Here is a 19,518-nt window from a genome sequence, read left to right as displayed (position 1 = left end):
GTCCAATCTGTATCAGAAATTATACAGCTGATAGACAAGCAAAGCTTTATTTCTGTTACTCTATTTCCTGGTGCCAAAGCGCACCAAGTGCTAAGTGTTAAGGTAGTATCAATATGAAATGCTCTGGTATTTTGAAGCGGGTATTGTCTAATATTATTGATTTAACGTATATTGACCCAGTCCTGACGTTTGTTACAAGAAAAAATTTAAAATTATTTGAAAAATATCAAATGGAAATAAAATGCACTTGGTTCGGTCTGGCTCAACAAGATCTTGAAAAAAAGTAATGTGCCCATTGAAACGAAATTCGGCTCTACGAAAACCACCTGGCTGTTTATTTATCTAATTCTGATGACAGTCGTATTAACGAGCTGTTCGAAGCGGAGAAATCAGTTACTGATTTAAATAAATCGCAAAGTTAACTTTTAAATCACAAACAATCACTTTATTTAGATACCATGTCTGTGTTTATGATTCACTCTGGTCGAACGCAATTTCGTTCTTTTTACAAAGTGCAACAGAGATTTTTTACTATAACACGCCTATGAACTGTTCAAATCATTTTATTCTCTAATGGAACATAGATCATCAGTTTGCACATCCACTGGTGCTAATAACTCAATTTTTAAGAAAATGGCGCTTGGCTCGGTCTGTGTGTTAAAATTTCGTGATTTTAGGCATGACAAAAACTATAACGCATATCTGAGCAAAATAGAAATGAAAGTAGGTCATAATTTGAAAAACTGGTTCTTCGATTAACAACACTAGTAAACACAGATGTTGTCCTAAAGCTCAAACTGAAAAAAAAGAAAAATTATAGCCCTTAGCCATTTCAGTTACGCGACAAAAGCTTCCTCTCACTTCACCGCGAACGTTAATCGTGCGCTTCCTTTCACTGTTGAATCGATGGAAACGCCAAGTACAACAAAAGTTTCAAAGGTTAACACCAGGAATGGTAACAGCTGGTACATTTACAGGACTTCAATTTCGTACAAAGCTAAATCATGCTTGAGTGCAAATACATAATATTTAATAGATTTTCTATGATAAAAGGATGTGTAAAAAAGTCATACATTTACTGATAAGCAGAGCCGGATTTCGGTGCTGGGGGCCCGGGGCAGATAGTGTTTGTTTCTTAAAATATTTAGAGGTAACGTTTCACTGGAAGGTGACAAGCAAAAAAAAGTCTTCTCTCTGGCTTCACGTTTGCGCCAGAACTAAGGGGCCCTTTGAATCAAGAGGCCCGGAGCATTTGCCTCCTTTGCCCCTCCCTTAAATCCGGGCCTGCTGATAAGTGATTATACGTGTTGTTTTATATCTTTGATTTTGGCAGGCATGGTCGAGGCTACGATCCTGCAAACATTGTGAATTCTTCCGGTGTCAACTGCAGGAATATTCTTGGCAATGGTGGAACACAGATTCTGAATAAAATAGTCAGTAGACCTTTCATAGGGAACGTGAGCATATCTTTCATCCAAACTAGCAAGCTGTACACTTGTGAAGTTCGAAACATACCTTCACACATTTTCTGTGTGTGTATGTGTGTGTGTGTAACTTTACAACCTCCCTCGATTTTCTCAGAAATGGCTGGACCGATTTTCATAAAACTATTCTCAAATCAAAGGTCTAGTTGCCCCATTAAATTTTATTGTAATCGTATTTTTAATTTTTATGTTATTTATCAAAATGTAGAAAACATGTAAGTGAATTATCTCAGAAACTACAAAAACTACTGCCTAAAAAACTCTTAACTTTTGAATTTTACAAAGATTGGACATGTGGTTCAAAAGTTATGGAAAGAAACGTGATCTGGAGACTATTTAATCTCACTCATGTTTCTAAGAGATGGCTGGACCGATTTTCATAAAACCAGTGTCATATAGAAGGTCTAGTTGCCCCACAAGGGATTTTTTTTTTCGTAATCGGATTTTCACTTTGCCTGTTACGTTTAAAAATGTGAAGTCCAGCAATAAAAAAACATATTTTGAAGACTACTTAAACTCACTCACTTTTCTCAGCGATGGCTAAACCGATTTCCACAAAATTAGTGTCGAATGAAAGGGCTGCCTCAGAGTACACTACTGAATTTAACTGTAATCGGACTGTAACTTCGTCTGTAAGGTATCAAAATATAAAAATCAAGAAACTGCATTATCTCAGAAACTACACAACCGATTTGAACAATACTGATATCAGATGAACGGGCTAGTTAAGGGATCACTGACGAATTATTATGATTGAACACGTGGTTCAAAAGTTGTAAAAAAAAGTTATATTTGAAATAGAAAAAAAATCATACTATAAATAATCGAATCTAAAATGATATTTTATCGATTGATATATAATCGACTCTAACCTAAATATGAGTAGAATGACGTTTCTAATATACCACGATCAAAAAAAATATACCACGATCAAATGTTATGTTTCAAATGTTCGGTATAGTTGAACTGTTGACTACCAAAAATTGTTATTTAGAGTAATAAATAAATACAGCAAATATTATATTAAAATGTATTTTTTTCTGAAAATCGAAGTGTTCGTGTAAATCTGTTTAAACAAATAATAAGTTTGAATGAAAAAGGCTGGGTCTCACCACTAGGTTGATTAAATTGGCTTTTTACATAACTTTTTCGAAAACCGTGAAACAAAACAGATAAAAGAAATTGTTCCTTTTCAAATTAAACAATGTCGCTTTTGTACTTAAAATTTATAAGAACAAAATTTTTTTCAAAGCCACCTTATTAATATGGTATATGGATTATGTATTATCTATAAGTTGGTTGTTTTGAAAGATGCAAAAAACTTTTTTTACGAACCAGCCCTTGTATAACGGAAGAGCAACACTGCATAACAATCCTCAATTTTATCTACGAAGATACGAACGTTAAATATCTGATTTGGTAGAAAATGTTGGTACCTCTAATTTGTGATAATATAAAAATAACCGCCTCATCATAAGTAACTTTAAAGAAGAAATTTTTCCCTAGAATAATACTGTCGTTCTAGAATCCAAATTTCCCCCTACGCTCGTTCCCTAGAACGATGTACTTGCGTCTCCATCGATTAAACAGTGAAAGGAGGCGCACGATTAACGTTCGCGTTGGAGTGTGTGGAAGCTTTTGGTGCGTTTTTGGAATGCCCCACCCCACCAATTTCTTCCGCAACCCGTCCCGCGAAATTATAATTTATGTTTCAAATTTTTATTATATTCATAAACCGGCTGCTGACCAGCGTAAGTCATGGCTAACCTCGTGAGTGGGAGGAGATGAACCGGCCTCCTTCCCCTTCCACCCAAAAGAATCGGGGAGAAACAATTCTTTTGCCCGATTGTTCGTCCTGTCCTTGTCTAATCCTATCAATTTTAGTTAATTAGTTATTTATTTGTAATCTTCGCTCAATTTACTCGCGGACACTCGCTCGTTATTTACTCAATCGATTATTACATACGTTTGGTATTTAATTTTTTGGTTTTGGCCATGTGGCCGTCATCGTTTCATTCCCAGCGGAAACACAGCGTCAAATTTAAAATTAGAATGCTATAGAAAAATAACAAAGTAGCGTTCTCATGAAATAAGTAAAAATTGCTAAGTGCATTGAAAATGCTTATTCATCATACACGCATGGCTACTATTTCAGAACCTGTCTGTGAGTATGGAATGTCGTGATTTATTCCTAATTCGAGGAAAGTGTATAGACAAGAATATTCATGTTCATGGGAATGTAATGCAAAAGTTTATGGGAATCAAAAATGTTTCCTAATTCTTAGAAGGGGCATCAAAACTTACACATAAATGCAAAGGAATGCCTTAGTGCAAAATTTTTCTCTAGAATATTACTATCGAGCTCTAAATCCAAATTTCCCCCTAGGCTCGTTTTACAGAAGGCTGTGGAATAATTAACTTAGCGTCTTCACCTATTCAACAGTAAACAACAGTACTACAACAGTATTTCGTAACTGAAATGACTAGCGGCACAAAAATTCACAGGAATGGTAAATCCCTATAATTTTTCGTTTTTTCCAGTTTGAGCTTTACTGCTTATGTAGTTTACTTTGAATTTCCAATTAAATAATTTTACTAGCTCACTTCACAGTTTACCTCTTGGAAATAAAAAGGTTTCCATGAAACGATAAGTCTGTAGTTTCAACCGGGCTTGCACCCGCAGTTTTCAGATCGTGATGTGAATTCAAAAAGCACATGAAGGCTTTAAAGTAATCAATATTTGCATACTGTATGATGGAGAAAAATATATATCTGGCAGCTCTTGTCACGTTTTTTTTCTCTATATCGTATTTTTACAATGAACGAACTAATACAAGTACACCAGATGAATTGGAGATGAAAAGGAACTAGTAACGACAGTATGCGTTGTTACATAACTGGAGAAAAATCTAAGTAACAAATTTGGAACAAATACTACAAGTTATACAGCTCTAGGGTTGTATGAAATGGTGACGTGGGACTAAACACTGTAATTAGGGGATTTTTTGTTCCAGAATATACAGAGTCTGCAGACAGAGTTAATGTGTTTGCTCAGCGACTGTACGTATTTTTATTTTAAGCCTCCCCTGGAAATCAACTTTTGAAATATATTCAACAACACTCGAAATAAAATCGTTTATATTTGACGATATGCCTGCAGTATTTTTTTGTGCAATTAACTTGTATTTGACAAGGAACGAGCATATCGTACTTGTTGAAGAAGCACCAAGAATTTCTCGTAATGCGTCAAAGTCAGAATTAACTCGATATCCTAAAAAACCAAATTCATTAAAATTACGTTATCATAATGAATGTTTTTGTCTTATTTAACTCTGATTAAATCAAATCTACAGAGGCGAATGCCAAATTAGGCAAAGCCTCTTTAAAACAAAAAAAAAATCAAATCTATAATATGGATCTAACTTTTAAAATAATATGGAAGCCCTTTTAATGGTTCATTAATTGGCAAACATAAGAAGATATTTTAAACAAAATTATTAACAAGTTTTAGCAAAAAATCGTAGCAATCCACAATTACAATTTTGTTTTTTGCTTGAAAATTTTTTTCATTTGTCTACAACTACATTCGCTGTATTACAAAGGCAGCTAATATACGTTTATTATGGTAAAGCTTAGAATGATAATATATCATCTAACAATTTTGAAACGTAAAAAGAGATTTTGAATGAGTCTTAGTAAATAAACAAAAAATTCACAAGCATTCGCAGGCTCTGCTCTTACTCTTCTATAAATGTATATATTTAGGAACTGACTCTTTCTGTACTATCCGGTCACGATTATTTAGTGAATATCGAAGATAGAATTAAATAAATATCCATTGCAAAAAATTACAATTCTTGTTGAGTAATTTATGGTAAGGCCGTTACAAATTTTATTTTCATTTTATGTCACCCCCCCCCCTCTCTTCAAAAATCTTGAATATTGGAAGCGGAAGAAAAAAAAAGCTCAAACCGTTTTGTTCATTTTATTGGTTTTCCGACAGCATAAATGCTTTATTTAGCAACAAACAAGTCCAGTGACAGCGAGAGTGTCGTCAAAAGGCTAGCGAAATAAATAATAAAAATAATAAAGTGTTATTTTTCATCATTTATTTGAGTTCAAGTTACAAACGTCATAACTTGCACACAAACTTTGATCAAAGATATTTCTTTTTTTTTTTCATCTCGGTGTTATTTTTTTTGTCACCCCCTTTGCTAACTTTGATAACCTTGGACATAAAAAGAATTCGAAATTTGTATCAGCCTAATCCTATTATGAGATAAACTTTCAATCACCATCAACAGCAGCATTGCAGTTTTTCCTCGATTGCACACGTATAGAAATGTACGAACAAAAGTGTACCACTGCAATATGAATAGTACCGCTGCAGTACGAATAAAAGTGTACCGCTGAAATGTACGAATAGAAGAGTACCGGTGCACTCATAGACGACGAGAGATCTGCGGTTCTTCACTCCACTGGTACTGTGGATTGTACCAGCATGTTTTCTTTCAAAACATCGGTTTTTATTAGGTTCTGAATGAAGGTTGAAAAATTGTTCAAGAATGGGGATTGTTTCAAACTTTTTGGAAAACATTTACCTTCGAGACATCATTTTAGTCTTAGCTCATGGAAGCAAAAACAAATTGACCTATTGGGACGGGGAGACTCTGTCAATTTTTATTTCGATATTGATACAGAAAATAATGAAGAGAACCGGTTGGTGTTCATTCACGTCGTCTGTGCTAGGAATGCTCGCATGTAATTGGTTCATTATTCACGTAAATTTGTCATTGAAACTTTTTATCAATTTTACCGCTTAGCAATTAAATTAGAGTGATAACTAGCACATTACAAAATTGTTATACATTTTATCTATCCAACAACATATTGGTTATTGTTATCCATCATGTGGTTTTGCTGTTATTAACGTTTGGAATCTGACGCATCATTTGCCAGTTTCATTTCCAATTTTACAGAATGCATCCCAGTATAGCAAACAAAGACGTAGTCCCACGTAAAAAGAAGAATTTTTCAAAGTGGTTTTTGAAGTTTGAAAATGCTCTTCCTTCCTAATATTGCACATACAGTTTTTTACGCGGGGGATACATGCTACGTAAAAAAAACGCGTCATCTCGAGAATCCGCGTTATTTCCAATAGTCTGCGTAAAGTAAACCATCAAGTAAAGATTCAGAAAAAAACCGAGACGCTTTAAGCAAAGCAAAGCCTTGGTACAACACATTCCGTAAGCCTTGGTACAACACTCGACCTTCTGTTTATTATACACAGACTTTACAGCCGACTGTTAGTGTACAGGACAATTGCGAGGCTATCGCTATGATCCTACTAACACCAGCAGTCACTCCCGAGCAGGGTTGCAAATTTTCACTGTCAGTGATAGATTCTCAGTTGAAACTGAATACTACGAATATCAGTATCAACACGAACGAGCTGACAGTGATAATTGCTTGCAGCGCCAATCAGTTGACAGTGGTAATGCTGACTAGAAGCAATACTGTGATTTCGCACACGCTATGTTGCTCCAGCGATGTTTATGCGGTGTAGGATGAAGGTGCCTATCTACTCCATTGACTTCATGCAATAGATTTGCTCAGATAAAATAATTTCGATATTAATTAAGATATATCATTTATATGACTGACATGATTATTGACTGAAAGTTGACTTGGACACTCAATATCACTTTGAAGTGAGTGAGAGTGAAACTGCTGTCATTTTTCTGTGTCGAAATTTCGCAACACTGCCCCGAGCCGGGACTCGAACATACGACGCACACTGTTTCCAAAGCTGCAAAAACGTGATCGACATTATTTTGACCCAAAAAAAACAGATTTTAGAGCCGTAGTGCCTTCAGGAAAGTTGATCCATTGATTATTCTCCATTTGATAGTTGTTGAAGTTGAAGTTTTGTGATTAATCCACTTAACAGTAGAAGAGAATTTTCCTTTTTTCATTTTTGCATATAAAAACTCACTTTGTTCGGCAAAAATGTTGCACATTTCATAAAAAACAACTTTTTCAAAGGTACCATACGTCTATCTGCCTTTTTAAATGGACTTTTGTGGAGTTTTCTACAGATTGCCACTAAAAATCAATTTTTTTCAATATAACATTTAGTAGTAATTTTCTAGAATTTTTCAATGTTCTACTTTGTTGTTTGCTATCATAAAATAAACAATGTCATCGAAGAAAGTTTTTTTTTATCTCTCATATTTCATTGGTTATTGACGATTTTTTATTGAAACAATGCACTAATTGAATAACAGATATCTTTAAAATCTGCAAATATTTGCAGACTAAACCATTTCTATATTTGAGTATAAGTACAACATCATTTATTCCAGATATAGGCATTTGTCTCTCGCTGTCTCCTGTGCAGATATTTGTGAATAAATAAGTGCATTATTTTGATAAAAATCTTCAATAACTTAAGAGATAAAAATAAACTTTCTTCAGTGAACTTCTGTATTTTATTATAGTTAACAACATTGTAGAACATTGGAAAATTTTAGAAAATCACTATAAAAAATTATCATAAAATAAAATATTCTAAGGGGCATTCTACAGAAAACTTTACAATAGTTCATTTAAATTAGCAGTTACAAGTATAGTGTCTTCGACAAAGTTGATTCTTACAAAATTTGCTAAAACTTTACTCAGCTCATTTCTTACTTTCAGGTAGATTAATCACAAAATTCTAACTTCTACAAAATGGAGATTAATTAATAGAACAACTTTACTGAAGATACTACGACTCCAAAATCATTATTTTTTGAGTTAAGAGTGATTAGTGTAATTTAGCGCATTATTCTAGTAAAAATCGTCAACAACCAAAAATATATGTGAGATAAAAATAAACTTTCTTCGAAGATATTGTTTGTTTCGTTGTAGCAAACAATTCAAAATTTATAGAAAACCAATTAATTTAATAGCAAAAAGAGATTTTAAGTAGTAATCTATAGAAAACTCCACAAAAGTCTATTTGAATAGATAGATAAAAGTATGCTGTCTTCCACAAAGTTGTTTCTTTTAAAATTTGCTACAGTTCTGCAGATCAAAGTGGATTTTTATATTCCAGAATAAGAAAAGTAAAATTCGTTTCTCACTGTTGAGTGGATTAATCATGAAATTGCAACTTTTATAATATGGAGAATAATTATTTGAACAACTTTGCTGAAGACGTAACAGCTCTAAAATCAATTTTTGGGTCAAAATAATTTCGATCGCGTTTTTGCAGCTTTGAAAACAGTGTGCGACGATTGGCTTGTTAGGCCAGCATTATACCTCATAGCATTATAGACCAGCTAAGAGATGCTCTACGACCTGTATTAAAAATTGTTCTCTTTCACGGTCATTTCGGATTCTTCGGAGGGCGATTTTTTTGACTAAGTCTTTCACTCAATAAACAATTTGACGTTTTTGGTTCCCAACCCGCGGTAATTTGAAATTCCGCATGAAGATTTTTTAATACCGCGGTATCGCGTAAAAACCGCGTGAATTCGAAAATCAGTGTAAAAAAACCACGTTAATTCGAAAATCCATTTGAAAACCTGACTGTCACCAGAAAAAGCAATTGAGCCGTAGTTGACGTATCACATAGCAAAATAAATACTATACAAGATGAAGAAACACATTATGTATTCAGGGGAAACTAACTCGAATGCTATCCTATTTTCTCGGTTCAAGCGAGGCCAGCGCAATTCGTTTTCATACAATATTGAAAATAAACTCTATATTTTAAAGCAGTTTCGGCACATTCTCCAACACCTCTATTTAGCCTACGTGAAGGTAAAACAGGAACGCGAGAAAAAAAAGTAACGCTGTTTTCACCCATTCTCGTTGGTGTCAGCTCCAAACGTTCGAAGTGTATACTAACATCGACGACAAATCATTTATTCAACGTGCGTATAAAAGTGGGAAAAAAGAAAGCAGCTGGAGCGTGCCAACTTCGTATCCATGTTTGTGCGACGTGGACTTATTAAGCATAACGAATATGTCATATGGTATTCTGTCATTTCAACACAAAGGTGATCAAACTGTATTATACTTAGGACATTTTTTATGTCATCACAAATCCCAAATTCTTGAAAACCAAATGTTCACTTTTACGATGCTACTAGAAAATACCAAGCAATGATAAACTATTTAGCCGAATTTAATCTAGTTACGGTGTTAAGTGTTCTCATAAAAAGTAATATCCGTTACACCCTTTTCATGCGCTGAGCAAACTCCAAAACTTCACCGCCGATCCTTTCCACTGAAATGTGTCGTTTTATTTCCATTCCATTTGTCACTCTATGTTTAGCTACCCATCGTCACTGCAGCAACAGCAGCAACACTCTAACGGAACCGAAAGGGTATGACATGGCTGCCGAGGTGGACGAGATTGCTCATCAAGCCCCATCACAGTAACCGTGACCCCGCTTGTAACCCCATCAAACCGTGCCCCTACTACTACTGTGAGGTCAAACTTTTCCTCCTCATCGTCCGCTATCATCTGTCTGTCATCATCATCACCATCATCATCCCCAGCGTGTACCGCCACCGACAGCACTAATCATAACAATAGAATAAACATGAATTACAACCTTCTCGAACGCAAGTGGGCGAAAGAGAACAGTCCCGCTGGCTCCGGTGGTCACTGCAGTAGAAACAGCAGCTTCAACAACTACAATAATAATCCGTCAGATGGTCAGGATGGCACTGAGCAGACAGCTTCGTCCTGCCGCGAAGATCAAGAGTTTCGTTGCAATCGGATCAATAACAACTGCGTAGATGCGGACAGAGAGAAAATCCCCACATCTGATGATCATTCAGCATCGTCCAATTTGACCCTCAATCCAACCCCGACTCCGACCAGTAACAGCACTGAATCACCCAGTAATGCCGTTGACAGTAGAATCCCAGTTTATGTCTAAATTACCGACCACGCGGACAACGATTACGCCTCGTAACTCGTAACCATCAAAACCTACGCTGTACACAGCGAACAAGAAGCGTACAAAATTCACTGAACCGCATGTCACACGCCACCATCCAGTTTATCCTCTGCCTGGTGCGAATCTATCCCACAGACGGATGAAGGCGTAGATATCATTGCTACACACTTTGAATGGAATCGGTATCAACCGCAGCCCCACTGGGGAGAGCTTCGTTGAAGCGAGAAAAAGGACAAACGCACTCGGGCAAAACCGCTTTCAATAATGAAGAAAAATGACCGCAAAAGTAGCACACGGTCAGCGCTTTAAATGGTGGGACAACTTGTGGAATTGCTGGTCACATTTCTGGAGTAAATGTTCTTCAACCAAACAGTATTAAGGTAAGTTCAACATGTTGCTTTGAGCAAATTTAAATACTTTCCTAGCGGAGCTTTCAGTACCTGGAAGTACCAATGAATTGAAAATTTCAGATAAGTTGCTAAAATTATCCACTGTGCGTGGGAGTATTAAAATCGAACTACCATTCCCGGGACACTTTGACATTAAAGCGGTCGAGCAGCACGTGCAGCAACCAATTTTTCATCGTCGCTCTATATAAAAACAGAATTGACGTTAAAAAACGACGACGGCTTCAACGACGATGACAGTCATTATTTCTGTATTAAATTTATTGCATTTGAGACGTTGAGAAGAGGCGTTTCACAGTCTGTGATGGACACAGAAGGACTTTCCTATCGGCTGTTTGCTGATTGAATTTGGAATTTTCAGATTTCTCTAATATGTCACTATTCGCTTTCGATTCGACATTTCGGATCAAATTTTCTATGTAAAAATTTCAAATAACAGTGTTGTCGAAATGGAAATTTATGAACTCAACATTTCTGTTTTGGAGAAAATATTTTTGTTCAATATCCAAGTACTTTCGGTATATTTTGAAGTCATTTTAAAGTTTGACACTTCAATTACTCACATTAGAAGTGCTTTTAGGGTAAAATAAGAAAAAGGAATGGGTAAAGGTATATTTTGCGGAAAAACTTCTATTATTGCAGGGTTTGTTTTTAAACTCAAAAACAACATATTTACAACCATTTTTTATTTACACAAGAATGTTGAATAGTCCATTAATAAGTCAAATGACCAATCGACAAATATCAAGGTGTTTGGTTTCAAATGAAACTTTGAACACGCATTTGGTTTATGAAACTGAAAATTTTTCACAGGCGAATGAATTTTTATACTCATAGGGGACAACAACAATATCGCGCGCAAGCCTGGGGGGCTTATGCGGTCTCGATCAACTAGATTAGTTGAGAGAATTCGTTATCGATATTGTCTTTTGGCACATTTTGCATGTGTAAGATAAGTACAACGATACACCGTGCCCCAGTGCTGAGTGGAGAAAATTTCCAGCTCGAAAAGATCCTCGACCTGATCGGGAATCGAACCCGATGTCACAACCGTGTGGGAGAGCTAGCCGACCGACATCGCTAACCACAGAACCACGGGGACCACTAGAACTCATAGGGGACACTGATTTTTTCGATTCTTTTTCTAATTCAAACAAAGAAAAAAAAATTAGTCCACCAATTTAGTTCATGTTCATATCCTGTTAGAATAAATGAAAGCGAATATCAAGTAAACATTGGTGGTATGTAAAAACTATTAAATGAAAGTTGAGTGGAACTAGATAGATTTTGTGAATGTATACGCAAAGGAAAAAGAATAAATCAATTAGGAAAAAAATAAAAAAAACACCTAATTGCTGTTTATTATTCTTTAATTTTTATGTTAGAAAAGTTGAAGTTATTTTGGTAAAAGCTCAAGAGAAGGAAAATGACTATTTTTTTTTTTGTTTCCCCTTTTCGTTACGTATAGCACGTAGATCTTAATTTTTTGGAATATCTCAGCATTCATCCAGTGAGCCTGTACATAACCAGGATCGAAAATTCGTAATAATTTTGGAGAACACGAACAATTGCATCATTCCAATTATATAGTATTTATGCTATAAGGGGGATTTGCAGAGCTTACGAATACGCTGAAAGCGGGTTAACAGAACATCAGCAGAGTCAATAATGAGGAACCGAAATTCTTTACAATAGAGTGAATAATTGGAAAAAATAATAAATCATTCAATGAATAGGATAACAACCCTTGCTTACTTTCCACATTAATCACTCGCATTAATTTTAATTGGGCCAGTTCAAAGGGTATTAATCAATACTAAGTGGCAAAACTGTTGATTTTGCTCTATCAAAAGCTGCAAAATGTAAAAGGCTTTCATTCCCATTCCCATTCTCCCTGTCTAAGTAAATAGTGAGCCGCCTAATGATCCTAATTTGACATAATTTATCAACTGTTTGGTACCGTTGATATGAATTTATTAGTTTCCTGTGCACAGAAGAGTAGAATAATTTATAAATTATACACGGTGGTTCTCTATTGTTACTAATCAATCGTTTCATGCAACATATGTTTATTCTCTAGATCAATTACTATCAGGAAATATTCTATGCACTTTTTTAACACGAACCTCCATCATATTTTGTTTGAATTTCAGCCACTATCCGGCCGGCTCACCGGATCCCTGGGTGGAGGTTAGCTGAAAGTTCGTTCGTTTTCAGTACCCTTGCAATTAATTTTGAGCCAGAGTCACATTCTAACCGTCGCAACAGCCACCACCTGCTCAATACACCCGGTAAGTAGTATTAATCAACTTGCAACAAGAGCTTAAATTACTAGTTCACTATCAACGAGGTACCGCTTCACTGCTGGCCAGGGTTGAAACGTTCCATGCAAATAATACACCCCGTAGACACACAAATCAAGATAATTTCTGGTGTCACTCGTTCTCTGTACCGGCTATACAACTCGTGTAACTTGGTTACGATACGACCCCAGCGGAAATACCTATAGGTACTCCATCATTTGTTGTTCCATACACAGAAGCAGCGAGTCAATAAAATGCAACCACGAAGCAGAAGCCTTCCATTTCACGAGTGACCTGTGTTCTTTTAACAATCTCTGCATCTCTGCTGCACGGTGATGTGCAAAAAGATGCTAATCCCGGTTTCGCATAGACAGAGCGACAGTGTGACAATAGCATCATGGAACTTTCCACAGCCTGGCTGGTTAAGCTCGAACTAGATGGAAACAAATGTGGAAAACCTTTCAGTCGTCAGCATACTATGCAAAGTACCTATCTGGAAATTTTTCCTCCTCGTCCGTTAGCTAGGTTCACTCGACCTGCTGGTTCTGTGGTTGTTGCTTGCTGGCATTCGCTTTGTCAATGTAAACATCTTTACTGATACATCACGACTACGTGGAAATGTAGCGTTACCACGAACAATATGCAGATATGCTTCCCTGGATGGAAAACTAGAAATGAACATTTAATAAGCGCTGGGTTTGCAGCGTTCATCAAAATTCGCTATATTTTGGGAAGATATCAATTTCGAAATATTCCCGGCTGCCAAAACGAAATGAGAAATTGGGATTGAGAGATCTCTTATTGCATCGGTAGTGAAATGTCACGCTACGAACCTGATAAAATGAAATATCTTAAAAAAGAGACTGTGTTTCTATGCAATATGTGTTGTGTATAAGTTAAACATTGCGGAGCAGCGTAACACTATTGAGCAATTCCACAAAAAATATCACAGTTTTATTTATTTTTTTCAATTGAGATTTCTGATTTGACTGCAAACTGCCTTTTTCACAACAATCAAGCAAATCGTTTCGGGTCTAGAAATATTTTTTATCATCAATACCTTCCCAAAATAGCATTTTAAAATAGCTTCTCAAAAATGAGTCGTGATCCAAAAAATTAAACCAATAGCACAAAATGGGATCTTCTGCCCATAAAAACGTCTTTGCAAAGTCGACAAAGCTGTAGATAATAAATTCAAAATTAATTAGCTCCTTTGTCGAACTAAAAGTTTAATTTTAAGTACTTTCTTAGAGTATTCCAGAACGATGCCAAAACTCTATTAGAGCAAACGAGCTTGAGATTGTTTGAATTATGCCAACTTGTTTAATTTCAATTCAGCTTTTCATTAGTGATGGATTTCTCGCCAACTCGACCAGACGTTGGTCCAGAATTCAATGAAGCTTTGTGAGAGTGTAGACCATACTAAACTAAGCAACTTTGCATACTTCATTATTCAAAAAATCAACTAGACTAACATTTGAAATTCTTTAAACTTTTTTCATTAATCGATATGTCTAAATAATGACAAAGAATATTATACCTAGTTAACCGAGAATGAACTGTTTGGGTTATGTAAGAGCCTGCTTCTGCTCAAACCAATCAGTTTACTAGTGGATGGCCAATAGGACGGTCCTAACTATGTAGCATCAGGTAGCAGCAGTAGCGACAGCGGCAGTGGATATTACTATACTGATTTTTTTCTAAAGAGGGAGGGGTTGAGAAATCATGGAGACTGGATGGCACCTTAGGGTAACTATGATATTTCCTACAAGGTATGCGAAATGTCGCGTACAGACTGGAAAATCGGAATTCCTGATATCCGTCCCTGCTCAAAGATATTCTTCACAGATGGCTCGAAAATAGGTACAGAAACTGATGCAGGAATCTTCAGCCCTGGAAGCAATATTTCAGTTGCAACGGGACACTGGCCTACAGTGTTTCAAGCGGAGATTTTTACAAGTATTGAATGTGTGACTGATTGTCTGACTAGAAAATATAGACACGCGAATATTTGTATTTTATCTGACAGACAGGCAACCATTAAAGCACTTGGTGCTTTGAAATGTACACATAAGGTTGTCTGGGAATGTATTCTCACATTGCGACAGCTGTGTCAAACAAACTCAGTAAATTGAATTGGGTTCTAGGACATTGTGGCATTGGTGGGAACGAAAGGGCAGAGGAACTTGCAAAACAAGGATCTTAGTCACAGTTAATCGACCCAGAATCTTTCTGCGGTATATCCAACTGTGCAGTGAAAATAGAGCTTAAACGCTGTGAGGAACAAAAGGTGTTAACCATTTGGTTGGATGTCAAAAAGTGTTCCCAATCTTAAAGATTTATAACACCAAACGTAAATCATTTAGAGCTCAAGAAAAAAGCTCTTTGTACATCTGTCGGTCTTGTAAAAGGGGCACTGTCCGAGTAGATATCATTTAAAGAACATTGGCCGGGTTTAGGAATATATCTGTCGCTTTTGTAATATGGAAAGCGAGACATCGGAACATCTGCTGTGCAGTTGTGGAACATCATTTAAACGCAGACTAAGGTTTCTTGTCAGTGGCTGTTTACAGCCCAACGAGGTCTTTGAATCCTGGGTGGGTGATTGACTTCATAAACCATACTTTACCTGACTGGGAGCGTGTCAATGCAGGTACCTGATCACTCAACAATAGTGGTCATTGTAATTTGCAAAAGGGACACGTATAGCAATTTACTGGATTATATATTACAAAAGTTTACATCAATGGACAACGTTATTCTAATCCCTAACAAAAAAAAAAGTAGCATCGGGTTGCAGCAGTAGCGACCAGGGGAAAAATGTACTAAGCGACTATAGGTTTTTGATGATATCCGAGAGCGTCCCTTTATGACAGTAGTGGTATTGGCAAAATAGAGACAGCCGACAGGTAAAGTTGCCGTCTAGTTCCCCATACACAAATGTTTTTTTTTTCTTTGTTGTTCACCTTATTTCCATGTCGACGATAGCATGTATGGTTGCTTATAATATTCGGTATGCGATACATACATTCTTCAGTGCACAGCCGCTCTATTGCCGAGTTTGCTTTTCTTTACACGAAGGCTGTCGGTTAGCCGGTTGCCGAGCAGTCTGTATTTGACTCCTTACGCTTCTTCTTCCCACAGCCTTTTTAACAGCCGTCACACAACATCCATTATAGGCAAATGAAAAAAAAGAGAGAAAAAATGTCTCCGGTGCATTCGGGCTGTTGCCGAAACACGCTGTTTTTGTAGTGCGGACACGAACGGCTGTATAATAGGGTGGGGAAAAATGATCGATTTTCCAAAACCAAGTTTTTTTTGGTTCCTTTTAGGATCCCATACAACCCCAAACTTACTTGAAGTCGATTGGTTTTGTCTCCGCTTGGCGCATTGCATTTTAAATTTGTATGAAAATTCATATGGGAAAACCTACTTTTTTGCATTTACCTTTCTAGAGAGCTCAATAATGTTCTAATAATGCACTACATTATGTTAAAGTATAGTATTTCAGATGCCTAACAACTTTGCAAAAGACTTTGAAGAGCTAGAATGTCCCTAAAAAGAGCCATAGCTGTTCAAAGTTGAGTATGTCAATTTAAATGCAAAAAATCTTGTTTTCTGCCAACATTACCGATGTACCGGCGTCAGTTGGATTCCCATCAGAAGTAACCTGTCGTAACGAGTTTATACACTCAGCTGGACCAAGCAAACAAATTTAGATCAATCAAAGAAATAGTTATCGGTTTCCGTTATACTCTACTAAATTTAGTAGAGTATAACGGAAACCGATAACTATTTCTTTGATTGATCTCAATCACTCTGCTAAGACGCTCGTTATAGATTTTCTAAAAAAAAAAAAAAAAATTAACAAATTTAGGTCAAATTCTAGGCGTAAATAGAATTTACAACGTGTTTCAGAGGTTACTTCTGATGGAAATCTGACTAACGCCGGTACACTGGAAGTGTTGGCAGAAAAAATGATTTGCAACATAAATTTCGACATACTCAACTTTGAACAGCTCTAGTATTTTTTTGGCACACCCTAGCTCTTTAGTATCTTCGGCCAAGTTGTTAGGTATCAAAAAACCTACCATATGAAGTCATGAAACCTATGGTTTGAGCCATTCTGAGCTCTTTAGAATGGAAAATGCAAAAAAGTTGGTTTTTCCATACAAATCATCATATAAATTTAAAATGCAATGCGCCAAGCGGAGACAAAACCAATCGACTTCCAATAAATTCAGGATTGTTTGGGACCCCAAATAGAACAAAAAAAACTTGGTTCTGGCTTTCTGCTATCAAATTTCGTTTTCTCCATATAACGATTCCCCACCCTGTATAAATAATAATAAAAACAGCTTCTTCTATTTTCTACATTCGCAATTCCGAAGACATCCTCCAAGTAATGCCGAATCGACACACGGAGTACATTTTTCGTTCACTTTTGTGATGCTCTGTTGCCAATACGTTCTTAATGTGACTACCGGACTGCTAGCGCCGATAGGTACCACGAACAAACAGCAACGGAAATATCCTTAGGAGACAGTAAAAAAAACTGTACCATTGGTAGCAGTAGCAGTGGATATCAGTAGCGAATATCAGCGGCGGAATATCCGATCGCTGTTCCAAGATGTTGGTTTAATGCGAAATGGATTGACCAGCAGCAAGCAGAACTGCAGCAGGCAACGATTTCGAATATCTCGCTGCCTTCCACAACGACGGACCAATAGAGTAAACAGCACCTTCCACAATGCTAGATTTTGGATCTCCCTTCTGTGTGGGAAGCACCGACGACATATCCCCAATTTTGCTAAAACTAAAACCAACCGTCCTTATAAGGACGACCACATATTTTTAACTGAAATAGAGAATATGCGTTTTCCACACCTATGTACTACAATAATCGTGAGTTTAATAGCAAGAAACGGAGTACTAGGGTAACGGGGGTATTTTGGCCCACATGCATATTTTGGCCCACTCGGTAACATTTTACGCATTTTATCTGATAAATTCAATGAACATTAGAAACTATGCATGCAACATAGAATAACACACCTAAGAATCATACTACACTATAATTTCCGGCGAAAAACTGGCTCTAGGTAGTATTATTTTGGAATTAGTTCATACATATATAAAGTCATGGCTGAGTCAACCCAAAGTCAAGAGGAAGTGGTAATATACTAGTTAACGTCCGGAAGCTATTGTAACAAATATGTATGCTTATGAAACAATTCGTTGTTGTAGTAACATCAATAAAATGTCATAGAAACAGTTTGTATACTTTAACATGTTGGAATAAGTTGAAAAAGTGGTTAAACGCATGGCCGAAATATGTTTGCCTCTTTCTGAAGCAAACATATTTTGGCCATGCCAAGTTTTGACATCTCTTTGATTACCGTTCGGCCGTTGCACGTGAACAAAGAAGCAGCTTGTGACAATTAACAGTTAATTAATTCTTAATTTATCACATTTAACGATATGAAATTAGATGAGAATGCCTGTCAAACCGCTATAAGCCAAATCATTTCATTTTTAGATGCCTAAAATTTACAAGAAGGATGTTCTCCTCAAACCCAAACTAATGAAATTCCGAGGTTTTGAGAAACATTTTTTGTTACTACGATGAAATTGTAAAGAAACAAGCAACAACTAAAGTTGCATCGCTGCTTCAAAAAACTTTACACCAACAATGTCATTCGCGTGGTTGGATTTGTTGTTGAAACGTGTAAACGGCATTTGAAAACCCAACCTTCAACCAGACTATTGGGAATCTCTAGCAATTCAGTGGTCCCCGTGGTTTTGTGGTTAGCGATATCGGTCAGCTAGTTCTCCCACCCGGTTGTGATGTCGGGTTCGATTCCCGATCAGGTCGAAGATCTTTTCGAGCTAGAAATTTTCTCGACTCTGCACAGCGGTACGGTGTATCCTTGTACTTATCCTATAACATGAAAAATGTGCTAAAAACTCAACTAATCTAGTTGATCGAGACCGCTATTAGCCCTACACGCTAGCGTGCGATATTGAAAGCAATTCGTTGGACCTACCATCTATTCAATCTTCTAATGAAATCATTATCACTAGTTTGACGATTGTAGTAGCAAAAAATTACAAAAATAAATTTCGAGATGAGCTGCTTCAGATCTAATATTTCGCAAGATTTCTCTTTTTTTGTGTATCCCTTTCCGACCGAGCCCACATAATTGTAGGAGATGATTGAAACAAAACCTTCTTTTCCCTCTATTAACGTCAAATTGTTTTATCGCTGACAATGCCAGAGTCAACATCGCAGCTGCTACGAAAATAAAAAACCAGAGCAAACAAGTGTTTTTATATAAAAGTGACTTCGATTTAGGTTTTTTTT

General features: G+C 36.4%; 1 protein-coding gene across 10 annotated transcripts in view; it reads left to right on the top strand.

Moving 5' to 3' along the window:
* LOC129732802 (probable G-protein coupled receptor CG31760) overlaps positions 1-19,518 on the top strand; it is a 177,562-nt gene that overhangs the window by 153,129 nt on the left and 4,915 nt on the right. For 9 of the 10 annotated variants that reach the window (XM_055694065.1, XM_055694068.1, XM_055694069.1 and 6 more), the window contains 2 exons: positions 9,811-10,824; positions 13,005-13,142. In XM_055694065.1, the coding sequence (XP_055550040.1) occupies positions 9,811-9,868 (58 nt within the window). In that variant the 3' untranslated portion in view covers positions 9,869-10,824; positions 13,005-13,142. The remainder of the gene's footprint in view (positions 1-9,810; positions 10,825-13,004; positions 13,143-19,518) is intronic. The other variant, XM_055694072.1, reaches the window with a different exon arrangement.

The sequence above is a fragment of the Wyeomyia smithii genome, chromosome 3 (genome assembly GCF_029784165.1).
Source record: "Wyeomyia smithii strain HCP4-BCI-WySm-NY-G18 chromosome 3, ASM2978416v1, whole genome shotgun sequence".
Taxonomy (NCBI): Eukaryota; Metazoa; Arthropoda; class Insecta; order Diptera; family Culicidae; genus Wyeomyia; species Wyeomyia smithii.
Note: the sequence above shows the minus strand (reverse complement) of the source record. Positions and strands in the feature narration are given on the sequence as shown.